This window comes from Malus sylvestris, chromosome 5 (assembly GCF_916048215.2).
Source record: "Malus sylvestris chromosome 5, drMalSylv7.2, whole genome shotgun sequence".
Lineage (NCBI taxonomy): Eukaryota > Viridiplantae > Streptophyta > Magnoliopsida > Rosales > Rosaceae > Malus > Malus sylvestris.
In genome coordinates, this window is record NC_062264.1 from 5,506,496 (window position 1) to 5,519,207 (window position 12,712).

A 12,712-nucleotide genomic window follows, 5' to 3' on the forward strand; every position below is an offset into this window, starting at 1 on the left:
TTGCTCGACCTGATTCCTAACTGGTGAATGATGCTGATACACTTTTTCTTCCCCAAAATCATCAAATTCGGTACCTTGCGGCCTCCCGGTTTGCACTGGAAGATTTCACTTGTATGACTGATGAGAATGCCTTTTTCCCCTGTATCGTCGCACAGTTTCTTTTAACAATTCTACCGGCCATATGGACGAACCTTCGGGCTTCACCGGAGAGTTTGCTGTCATTGGCCGTAAATAACAGAGCATACGCTATATTGGCCGGAAAACTAAATCAAGCCCCCTAAACACAAAATCTTAATCACAAATCATTTCATTATACACGAAACCAAAAATTCATGATTATTCATGGTCGTCAATACTCAATAGAGGGAAAAGGACTACAAGAAAAAGATATGGAGCAGCTCTACATGCTCATCCAATGGGGCCTAATCATCAAGAGCATAGTGTTCTAGCACCCTTGGATTGAACCTTCTGAATTCTCTAGCGGATGTAGACCTGTTAATCTGATTGTCTTTGCTGGTGGCACGCGCTTTAGATTCGGGTAATGGGGGTAGGTTCGTGACGTACTTAGTAGCACCCGAAAGGCCTTCAACTGGGGAGAGGGAGAAGATCGGGCTTTCTTTCCGGCCTGCCTGGTTTGCACTGGAGGAGTTGCTGCTGGTAGTGCTACCTGGCTCACTTTCAAAATTTGAATACACAGTTTTTTCCTGCTCCTGCAGACCCTATATACATATTACGTAATCTTTAGTAATCCAATAAAAACATGTAGACTCTATGTACATATCCATAATGTTTCATGATCAGAAAGGTGCGCTGAACAGTAAGGTGAGAAGGGCTAGACGATGCTCCTCCCCGACATTGTCGTATCTTCTTCCTTCTTTTCTTTTTATTTGAACCTTTTCTTTTCTTTTTGTTCGTGCTCCATAAGAAAAAAAAAAAAACCACAACACAAGAGTCCCCTGAAATCTGAAAGTAAGGAACTATATTTACCTGGTTGGAAAATGCATTAGTTTCTTTTACTTTCTCAGCAGATACATATTGTCTCTGGCGCACACGTGTTCGAGACCGTCTTACTTTAGAATTCCTGGACCTGATAATAGGAGAAACATAATCAGTTACCTCAAGTAAGGAACTATATTTTAATTACTTGTCATGGCATGTGTGTGTGTGTGTGCTCATGGGTTTCGGACACCAGGATCATGCATCCCCTAATCTGGTAACTCCCGAAATCACATACTACCATACAATTGAAGGATATACTTAGTGTGATCTCTACAGCTTTGTACATGAATAGGTTCTTACACCTTCACAGTTAGTGCAAGCAGAATCCATCAGAGACGTTAGTGGACGTAACAGAAGGAAAACCAAATTCAATTAGAAAGCCAGGTTAACGAGATTGAACCAATTAACAGGATGTTTATGTCATCTATCTAAAAGAAAGGAAAGCATCAACTTACGTTTTCTGCTCATTGGCTAATTTCAGCTCTTCATCCTCATTGTAGATTACAGGTAGACCAGAAAGTTCACATGCTAAGGGGCTTCTGAAAAAAAACTGTAAGCAGAAGTCTTTTTTAGCAGATAATACTCATAAATTAACTCACGAGTAATACGTGTACTTGCAAGACAAACTCAACACCAAAAACAAGAATTCAAACTATTGTCATGGATTCCTAAAACGTAGGGGGAGGGGGAAGCTAAACTGAAAAGAGATGCTTTTCAATTATGTACAACTTTTTCAACTGATCAAGTGAAATTTTTATGACGACCAGTAGTACATTACAATTCAGCATGAGATATCTTAAACTTGCAATTCTGAACATAGATCGATAGCTTTATACCTTTGTACCGCCTCAAATTATCAGCGAGAAGAAAATACTAAGAACAATAAAGTAAAAGACAGAATAAACGTTTAGCAAAATAACTTGCAGCAAACTGATGTGTTTTATAACCAAAGTATATTATTCATAATTGTAGACTCAAGCGTATGAAAATAGAAGAAAAAACCCTAGTTGCAATCTTAAGGACACAAGTTACTTGAATAGCATGTAATTGGTACAAAACACTTCATTGTAAGAGTAGAACTTTCAATTTGTACTCACTTCGTTTCTGAGAGCCGAAGATGCAGAGCCACGATAAGCAGGATCTAAAGCAAGAAGAGTGCTCAACAGACCCAAAGAAGAAATAGGGAAACCCTTGAAAGCTTCTTGAAGACTGGGTTTGTATGAACGTGGAGGTCTAAAAGTTGTAGACAGCTTCAATCTTTTCCAGTATTCCTCTGACGGAGTGCCACAAAGCCTGAAAATCCTATGAAGTTGCTCAACCTGAAAGCAAGTAGAATGTGAGCTACTAGCCAGTGATAGTAAGATCATATAATTGATCTTCTTGCCTGGACAAACACACATGCACACGCACAACATTGAATTACCTCTGTTCTACCAGGCAGAAGTGGTCTCCCTGTAAACATTTCAGCCAAGACACAACCAGCACTCCAAAGATCAATGCCAACTCCATAGTCTGTAGAACCTAACAGTAGCTCAGGAGCTCTGTACCAAAGCGTCACAACTCGGTTTGTGAGTGGGCGCTTAGGGCTTTGAACATAATAGTTTGCAAGCCCAAAATCTGCAATTTTTAGCATTCCACTTTTATCTATCAATAGGTTTGATCCTTTGATGTCTCGATGTATAATTCCCCTCTCGTGACAATGCTGCAGACCTGAAAGTAGTTGATGCATATAGCACTTGACCTGTATCAATAATTCATGTTAGAAAATGAGAGTCCAACGAATCAAAGCATCCAAATTCAGAATCCACGAGTTACGACAAACTTAAACCTGTGGTTCAGTAAGCCCTTCAGGGCTGGAAATAATTCTTGTCAAATCTGACACCATGAAACCAAAAACAAGATAAATGCTGTACTGCATTCTTGACGTAGCCAATCCTTCAAGCTTGACCACATTGGGATGATCCAATTTCCGTAAAAACATAATCTCTCGTGCCATAAATTTAACACTCTCGGGTTCTGATGTATCAAACCGGACCTTCTTCAAGGCAACAATTTTTCCAGAGTCCCTGTCTCGAGCCTTATACACATTACTGTAGGTTCCTTCGCCAACCTGCAACATAAAAAATTCAGGGGTACAAAAAAAAAAAAAAAAAAACCAAAGTTCAAATGCCAGCCTTTTCTCAACAATAATCCAGGCAACTAATGAATTTATATCCAAATTTATTTCTTAAACTTTTAGTGATTTGTAAAGATGGGCAACCCCAAAATTTAACTAGAGAAGATCCAAACTTTTCCATTAGTCGCATACTTCACTTTCAAGATTTTGTTTTCTTTCATTCTTTTTTATTTCTTTCCCTGTCCCATCACCCTTGTTCCTCTCACCTTTCCCCGTACACTCGTCTCATATCGCAAGCACAAAAAGTGAAAACCAAAAACGAAAAATGGTCCCTTAGCTTTTCGATTGCATCCACAAAAGCACTCAAGAATCTAAAAAACTATCGGAACAATACGAATTCAAATCACTAATGAAGGAACAGAAAAACATCCATATTACACTTCTAATGAATCCAAAACATAAAAATTTGAAAGCGAGAGTTCAAAAAGAATCGAACCTTATCAAGCTTGTCAAAAGAGTCAGCACTCTTGGGAACCAAGCCAGCCAAAATCTCTCTCGAAATATTATCAGTGAGCCACTTGGGCCATCCATCCACAAACTCCTCATCATCCACAGAAACTTTACGAGAAACTTTGTGACTCCCATCATCTTTCTCTCCCTCACTACCACCATTCAACGCCCCCCACTCATCCGCCACCGCTGCCGCCGCCTTTTCGTTGCTGCTTCCTCCACTGCCAGGCTCGACATTTGAAATTCTGGCCTCACCCCTCTGCTGCCGCGGCTTAAAGGGGTCCCTATGGAACTGGCCAGTTGATCGTCTGTGACCGTTAAGGGGACCATTTGCGACGTACCCATTATCCAGTTTGAGCTTCTCTAGCCCCCCAGGAGTGGAGTTCGTGAGAGGCTTGCCCTGGACGCAGCCCATTGGCCTGTGTGTCGAGACCAGTCTGTTGTTTTCTGAGAGTAACGGGTTGCAAAGAAGAGCAGAAGAGAGAGCAAGACGAGGAAGAAGACGGAGAATGAGAAAGCAAAGGAGGAGGGGTAGTAGGCGAATATGTGGGAATCTTGGCCGTCCATGGACGGCAATTTGGAGGCATACTGTGCGGGAGAAAATAGAGGTGTCTTATCCTTGATTGGCTCCTTTCCTTGCGTTTCTCGCTCAATTGAAAATCCGGAGTAGCTAAAGAGGAAGGAAGTACGATATAGCCACGTGTAAGCACGTGACAATTACTTCCCTTCTTTTTAATTTTTGTTTTGGTCATGGACAATATTTCCTCTATTATTCTCCTTGCCTTCTTAACATCTATTTGCGGACTAAGATTCTTTCATTAAAAAATTTATGATTTTTTTTTCAGTTGTTGAGACGTCTGCCCTGTTCTTCAATTATTATTCAAGTATAAATTAAGTCAGTATACTATTTTTCCAAATAAAAATAAGTCTTTAAATTTCTTAAATGTTGTCAATTGCATCCCAACTATAAGACGTAAAACTATTATATTCAATTTTTTGTCAATTTAAGTCACATAATTTGCATATGGTACATTTTGGAGGATAGATTGACAGCTTTTAAGGAGCTTAAAGACTTGCCACTTTGTATTACGGTCTAGTAGTATTCTTCTTCACTTGTAAGTGAGATATCTTAGGTTCGATTCTTACCAAAGGCGAATTTGAACCATATTATTGCTAGTTCATTGTGAGGCTTAGTCCACTCTCTCACCCTTTTAGTGTAAATACTATCGTTTGTAAAAAATAAAAATAAAAAAGAGTTTAAAGACTTATTTTTCTAAACAAAAATAGCATATGTGGTTAACTTTGGAAGATAAATTGCTAATTAGATTCACAACCTATATGCAATTTTAAGTGCTTCTTTGCAAGAAAATGATGGTATTATTTTCTAAAATGTATCACATGCAAGTTACGTGACTTAATTAACAAAAAATTGAATACAATATCTTCGCATCTTATAATAGAGATGAAAATAAAAATTTATAATGAGTTTAAGGACTTACGTTTGCGGAGAATATAGTTTAGGGTTTACTTATGTAATAATTAAGAGAATAAGGAGGATGTATTCAATCCTTGAAGGACTATAAATTGCTAGTCAAGATCTTGATTTTGTGCCAATCGGGACCATCCGTTCACAAACATACAATATCTAAGGCCAACAGATGCAAGATTACTTCACAACAATCTCTAACCTCTAGGTCAATCAATTCATTTAAAAGAAAATCAACAGTTTCGATTATAACATTTCTACGTGTTAATGGTAAATCATTACTTTCTCCTTGAAATGAGAGAAGTGTAATTTAAAAAAAAAAAATAGAGCCCAGCCGGCCTGATGACGACACGTGATGAGATGCTAGTGGCCCAGGCCCCATGGCCTCAACCAATAGTAATACCTATTTCGTTTGGCTGCCTGACTGACGGGTGCGCACATCACAAGTCTCCCGACCAGTTTTTCTCCCAATCTTGAATCTTGACTGGTAAGAAACCCTCAAAATCCTGGAGAATAATTGGTGACACCGAGCCCCTCAGCTCAAACAAGAAAATACAAGATTCTCTTAAAGGGTATGCATTTTTTAATCTGTTTTTTTTATTTTGTTTTACTTGTGTAAAATGTGGGTCTTTCGCAATTAATATGGTGAATTAGATAGAAAATCGAATCGCAGCGGAGGAAATCTATGAAACCCAGATGGAGATACAAGTAGAAAGTAGAAAATTAGAGTTGTAGATCATTTCTATGATGCACTATGGATATTGTGGAATTTACCAATCGTACCACCACCACCGAAGCGTCTGGAGATGTGAGTTAGGCTAGTTGGTTAGGGCAGTGCCGGCCTCCTTGCGGCCAGTTTGTTCACTCTTCTGCATATTAAAGTAGTTTAGAATATCGTTTTGTCAAAATATGGTTAAGAAAACGTCATCAATCACACTGTATCGTATGTTGTTGAAAGCACTAGAGCTACCTTGATTTGCACGGACAGCTTTGAAAGTATGTAACTTGGAAAATGTTACGATGTTATTCAGGAATTTTAGTCTGTTGAGTTGAGATGTGTAACTATCAAGCTTGGGAAGACGATTCTCTGCAGGGTGAAGATTATGCACAGAGCATGGCAGATGGCGTAGATGTTGGGGAGACAAGGTGGGGAGCGCGGCTGGCAATGTTGGAAGCGCGGATAGCTCGAGTGGAGGCTAGGGTGGAAAGACTGGAGGCAAAGATGCTCTATCTGCAAAAGGGAATGCGTGTCGTTTGCGTGCTGTTTCTGTTTACTCTCATGTATGCAGTTGTCAAGTAAATGTTGGGGGTGATGAGTTGATTTGTTTCAGCTGTGTATGCTCTTCTTTTTCTGTAAAATATGTAGTTAGGCATCTGAATTCTGATGATTCTCTCAACTGCACATTTACCTTTGTTTTTATGATGCTGTACAAGTACTTTTTAGTTTGGACATATGTGAAAGGATCCGGATTCTCTTCTCTCCCATTTTCCCTCCCCTCCAGTCCTCTCCTATTTGAACGCTCATGATTAAGCCACATCAACATCTTGTGTTGCTTCTCTATAGAGAGAGAGAGGAGGGGACGGGAGGGGAATGAGAGGGGAGAACCCTACTCGTATGTGAAAACAAATGGGCATAGGCGTTAATCAGTTTATGCATTGGAGTTTCTACTCAGATCATCCTGCCGTCATGTGTATGATCAACCTGCATTTCGAGCAGTCATGAACGACTCCAGATATCACGAAACACTGCTGCAGACTTTAGTTCACCAATTTGATGCACCTTTGTCTCTGTTTACTTGAAAAGGAAACAACCCGAAAACAAAACAAAACAAAAATGTTATCAAACGAGCTCTGAGGAACTTTTTCTACTGTTGAAATCCTGGTAAACATTGTAAATTTGCAAGTAAACAGCAGCGACAATAGCCAAGTATTTCTCGGAAATGAAATTTAAACGAATTACTCAACAAAGTTACAAGTGAAAACAGTGAATGTATCTGCACCAGCTCCAGAGAAGAGAAGGTATTGAGGCTTTTAACATCCCGCCGCGCTGGTGTGTATCATTCCAGATCTAGAATTCCGAAATTGGAGAGAAGTATCTTTACTTGATCAACAAAGTCCGAGCCAGTTGCATACTCTGTTAGCATTCCAACGGCAAAACCGAACATTGCCCATCTGTAATGCCAAAATCACAAATACATGAGAACAAGATCACAGATCAACAAACTAAACTATGCCACACAAGTTCACAGACCCAAATAGGAAGCAGAATTCCTTTCTTTCTTTCGGGAAATCCTAGTTTGGTCGAGGATCGAAAAGAAATGACAAACTCAGACAGAGCACAACCTGAATTCAGACTCCAAGTTAGGGAAAGCATGTTGATTCTAATGAATAAGTAAAACTACAGAAGTACGGTGTCTTATTGTTTCATCATTCGAAGAACAAGCTGACTACATCACCATCCATTACTACAAATAGACGAGGCAAGGAATATAAGAAGCGCGCTAATATATAATCGAAACCGATGATTTAACAGGTTCAATTTGAAAGGGGAAGCCAAAGCTCAAAGAAGTAGGATAGAATCCAACTCAATGCTTGCGTTTAACATATTCCAAGCACACTAATCATTTTGTTGGTTTCACACATAACTATTAACTACTGCCCCTTAGAGGACATATTGGAACGATACATAGAAGATTAGCATGAACGAACCCTGCGCAAGGATGACACGCATAAATCAAGAAAGGTCCGATAGATAAACCAATTGCAAAGCTTTTACCTGCCATTGCTGATCTCATTCTTGCCAACAAAGCCAAAGAAAGGACCCTGGTTAGCTTCCTCAAGCTTCTTCTGCTTGAAGTACTCCTGAATCTCCTTAGCCTTTTGCCTCTGGAACTCCAAGGTCACCACGTTCTTGTCCTCCACCATAGTCTGCCCGGAAACCTGTTCCGGCTTCAAGGGCTGCTGAGGCGGCGGCGAAGGAGACGGAGGAGAAGGAGGCGTTGGTGTGAGAGGGGAAGACGGGCGGGAGGGTTCCCGGAGAGAAGGAGCACCAGGTCTTCTGATAGGGCCTTCGGTTTGAGAGCTCCTTATGCTGAATTTGACATAGTAAGGCTTTGTTGAAGAGGAAGAAGAAAGCATAAAAGAATGGTTTGAGGAACAAGAAGAAGAATGTGAGCAGGAAGATGGTGATGCAGGTGGGGTTTTGATGCAGGGGAAGGAAGATGCCACTGACATTTTTGTGTTCTTTTGCTTTCTGAGGAATTTGGGGGTGGGATTTGTTTGTGTTATCCATTGAAGCAGATGGAGTTGGAAGTGCTTTTTGTGGATAAGGTGCGGCCAAGTTTGTGAAAAAGGAGATGCCTGGCGTCCTTCGAATTCTAATTCTAAAGTCACGTGGTCTTGGACTCTTGTGATGCAAGACTAGTTAGGTTTTCTTTTTTTTCGGAAACTCACTAGTCAGGTTTGTTGGCTGGCTTGAGTTTGGCGCCTAACGGTTTATACAATCGCGAGAGACACGTGCCAGTTATTCGTCCTGTTATTTTTCGAGGAAATGATTATCATATACCATTTTTCGCTTAGTACAAACTCATCTATGGTGACCTGTACAAATAAATCGAGCGAAAACAACATATAGAATTAAACAAGTGTATAGGCAGAGGAAAGAGGTGAGCGATTATTATTTCTCTATTTTATGGATAAATAAGTAAACATGAATTTTTTTTTTTATATAAATAAAATATATTGATGAGAAAAAAGAGAATACAAGCAGAAAAGAATAGCTGAAAATACAAACAGTTGCAGCTCTAAGAAAAACAGACAGCAAAGCTAACAACGCTGCATCAAAGCAGCAAAAATAAGCATTAACTATTCATAGTTATATTCCATTCCCGTAAAGTAGAGTCATTAGCAGCGGAATGGGCGATTTTCAAAGAACTCGATCGAAGTCTAATGGTGGACTTAATTGAGTTGAGAACCACTGCAGCGGGTTGACATAAGTTCTTGAATTTACAATTGTTTTGCTCCCTCCAAACATAATACACTGTAGCAACAAGACTTAACTTCAAAACTATCGACAATAGAGATTTTCCCTTGCAACGGCTAATAGCCCACATGACAAAAAGAGGCCAAGGGAGCCTTAGCCAAGGGACACCACACTTGAATATCACCGAAGACCAAATACTATTGGTAAAAAGACACTCAAAAAAGAGGTGGCAATGGGACTCCATAGCAATAGAGCAGAGTACGCAAGTGACAGGAACCGATGAAGCAAAAGTCAAAATTCTACCCATAGTACAAAGCTTGCATTTAATAGCCAACCAAAGAATGAAGCTCATCTTGGGAATATTTAGATTATACCAAACAAGCTTAGACCAACCTACCGTAGGCTTGGATTGCCGAAACTTATCCCAAGCAGAAGCAGCAGAGTATGCCAGACGATGAAGGTGTCCATCGAATCATATCACCCAAGCTACGATTTGGCACAATATTAGACATAGAAATTTGAATTTCCAACAACTCATGAGAAGAATTATTAGGCCAACACCAATTAGAACCATTCCAAATATTGCAAACCAAAGCAATTTTTGAAAGCCTGGAATCAACAATGATATGGCAACCCCAATTCACAACAAGAGGACCTAAAGGATGCCAATTATCATACCAAATAGATGTTCCCCTACCATCTCCAATTTTGTGGAAAAAGGAAAGCCGAACAAAATCTCTCAATCGGAGAAGCTTCCTCCAATTCCACGAGCAGTTTTGGGGGATCTTAATCTGCCAAAAGTTCATATTTCTCAAAAGATAGATTCTAGCCCAGACATACCAAACATTGTCTTCATCGATGAGCAAGTTCCAGATGTTTCTAACCATAAGCGCTCTATTCCAGTCAATCAATTTTTTAATCCCAAGACCTCCATCAGATTTAGTAAGACACACATCATCCCAAGCAACTTTAGCAACACAATGACCAGAAAGCTTACCAAACCATAAGAATTTTTGAACCCTTTGCTCAATATCACGGAGAATTTTCTTAGGGGGCATGAGGTGTGAGGCCCAAAAAACTTGCATACTACAGAGAACAGATTGAACAAGTTGTAAAATGACCAGCAAAATAGAGGACATTGTTCTCCCAAGCTCTAATTCTAGCCTCAACGCGCTCGATAAGAATGGAGCAATCTTGCAAGGTTGCTCAACAAAGCTTAATTTGCAAGATGAGCAATCTTGCAAATTATGCTTCTTTTCAATTCTAGCCTCAACGCGCTCGATAAGAATGGAGCAATCTTGCAAATTGAGCTTTTAGTTAGGTTGGCCTTAATACCAGACAAAGAATTAAAGCTGCATAAAGAGTCCTTCAAGATCTTAGCTGAATGATAATCCCCTCCACAAAACATAATGAGGTCATCAACAAAACAAATATGAGCAAACTAGACTGCCTCAAAGCGCCAGTGGTATTTAAAAGAAGGGCTAGCATTTATATTAGAGATAATTAATAAAGAGAGCACCTTCATAGCAATAACGAAAAGGTAAGGGGACAAAGGATCCCCTTGTCTCAAGCCTCTGTTACTAGCAGAGAATCTTGTCAATTCACCATTCACATAAATGGAGAATTTGGGGGACGAGATGCAGCAAAGGATCCAATTGATCATGACAGGATGGAAGTTGAACGCTGCCAAGGAGCTAAGGATGAAGTCCCATTCAACCATATCATAAGCTTTCATAAGATCAACTTTGAGAGCACACCTAGGAGACCCCTTATCCCTGTGATGGTTTCTAAGTAACTCTTGAACAAAAAGAATATTGTCTCCGATCCTCCTAACATGAACAAAAGTTGTTTGGGACTTGCTAATAATATGAGGAAGAATAGATTTGAGCCGATTAGCAAGAATCATGGATATGATCTTGTACATAGTATTGCAACAAGAAATAGGCCTGAAATCACTCATGGTAGATGGGTTGGGAACTTTGGGAACTAAAGTGATGATGGTTGTGTTGAACTCCTTGAGAAGCTTTCCGGAAGAAAAAAAAATTCTTCAACAGCACGTATAATGTCTCCACTAAACAGCCATGCTTTTCTAAAAAAACATTCCATTAAAACCATTAGGACCAGGAGCCTTGTTGGGATTCATAGAGAAGCACACATCTTTTATTTCATCTCTAGTAACCTCACAGCATAAGGGATTCGTCATTTCACAAGAAAGCGGATCCTTGATAAGATTATTCTAAACCTCTAACCAATGGTGATTACCCTCAATGGACTAACCCAACAAGGATTAAAAAAAAGGTGGTTGCTTCATTTTTGATGTCGCTGTCACTAGTAGCAATGGTACCGTCACTTCTTGAATTAGAATCAATCTTGTTTATGTTCCTCCTCTTAGTCATGACCTTGAAGAAGTAGGACAAGTTTCTATCCCCAGATTTAAGCCATTGCACACGAGCTTTCTGTCTAAAGAAACTTTCTTCAGCAAGAATCGCATCAGAGTATGATTTAAATAGAAGTTTCTCTTGCTCCCTCAACTGAAGATCAAAAACATTAGCTTCAAGATCACGCCGGCAGCAATCCAGAGCACACTTGGCCTCTCTAGCCACTCCTTCCCGTTCCATCAATAATAACCCCTTCGCACATACAATTAAACGATGGGGGCCACACTCCAGTCTAAATGCATATGAGACTTACAATGCATTTTGAGTTTGGAGTACCAAAACCCGACAATGCTATAAGAATTCAATAATCAGCGCGAATGAACGATTGTCACCTAACATTTTTTTGTTATTAATATGAAAACATTTTGAATCGTATCTTGTCACCCGTGAACAACACACGCACGCCCACAAGCCTACATGATTTTCTTCACAAGCTAAGCCACCACAACTGAACCCGCAAATGAATCCTCTACGTCACTCTGATTTGTTCTTGTCACACAAGCACACAAACACACGAGTCGTAATTTGAAGTTATTTTTCCTAGGTTTTTCAGAAGTGTACTCCATGATCTTTGGTAAAGATGGATTAAGCCCAAAAAAAAAAAAAAACAGTCCTCGTTGAGGGTCACTTTGCGAGACACCCAGCAGTCTCGAGTATCAATAAGTTCAATAAGTTCTGGTTTGGTAATGAGATGATTCTGAAAAAAGTGGCTATCAAAAAAAGTTGAGAGCTTTTTTATGTTTAGTAAACATTTAGCTTCAACTTTTTTTCACAGTTTTGGGTGAAAAAAAAAACCAAAAATACAAAGCTGCAAAACCCAACTTTGAAAAATCAGCTTTTTTTTTCACATCTGTTTTACATAAAAGTTTATCAAACACTATAATTCTGCTTTTTTTTCAAATGCACTTTTACAAAAACATTTACCAAACACTCTGCTGCTTTATTTCACAGCTGTTTATTCTCACAGCACAACAAAAGCAGTTTTTTTTCAAAGCACAGCAATACCAAACCAGCCCTTAAATCTCTTTCAATTATGCTCCTAGCTCAACATACGCAACGGGGACAAATGCTCGGTTAAAATCCAACAGTGCCTTGGACCATAGAGCATAACATCAGTCATTCTTAAAAGGTTTTAGTTTTTGGAGAAGAGGAAAATACTGAAAATTCATTAAACCAAATCA

General features: G+C 39.5%; 2 protein-coding genes, 1 long non-coding RNA gene and 1 other non-coding gene across 4 annotated transcripts; 2 read left to right on the forward strand and 2 right to left on the reverse strand.

Annotated features, from left to right (window-relative positions):
* Positions 1 to 291: 291 nt before the first annotated feature.
* Positions 292 to 4,487, reverse strand: LOC126620993 (probable serine/threonine-protein kinase At1g54610). Its single transcript, XM_050289347.1, has 7 exons — positions 3,612 to 4,487; positions 2,828 to 3,109; positions 2,423 to 2,740; positions 2,097 to 2,318; positions 1,455 to 1,549; positions 988 to 1,087; positions 292 to 719 (listed from the first exon to the last, which is right to left on the reverse strand). Exons 1-7 carry the CDS (start codon positions 4,038 to 4,040, stop codon positions 423 to 425), a joined length of 1,743 nt encoding a protein of 580 aa, XP_050145304.1. The 5' UTR covers positions 4,041 to 4,487; the 3' UTR covers positions 292 to 422.
* A 1,061-nt stretch (positions 4,488 to 5,548) lies between these two features.
* On the forward strand, positions 5,549 to 6,589 carry LOC126620998 (uncharacterized). The gene is made up of 2 exons (XR_007622757.1): positions 5,549 to 5,683; positions 6,143 to 6,589. It is a non-coding gene; the product is annotated as an uncharacterized LOC126620998 (long non-coding RNA).
* A 357-nt stretch (positions 6,590 to 6,946) lies between these two features.
* LOC126620996 (light-harvesting complex-like protein OHP2, chloroplastic) lies at positions 6,947 to 8,431 on the reverse strand. Its single transcript, XM_050289350.1, has 2 exons — positions 7,888 to 8,431; positions 6,947 to 7,283 (listed from the first exon to the last, which is right to left on the reverse strand). The coding sequence occupies exons 1-2, from the start codon at positions 8,343 to 8,345 to the stop codon at positions 7,169 to 7,171; spliced, it is 573 nt and encodes a 190-aa protein (XP_050145307.1). The 5' UTR covers positions 8,346 to 8,431; the 3' UTR covers positions 6,947 to 7,168.
* On the forward strand, positions 7,768 to 7,867 carry LOC126624858 (U6 spliceosomal RNA). The gene has a single exon (XR_007624244.1). It is a non-coding gene; the product is annotated as a U6 spliceosomal RNA (small nuclear RNA).
* Positions 8,432 to 12,712: the final 4,281 nt, after the last annotated feature.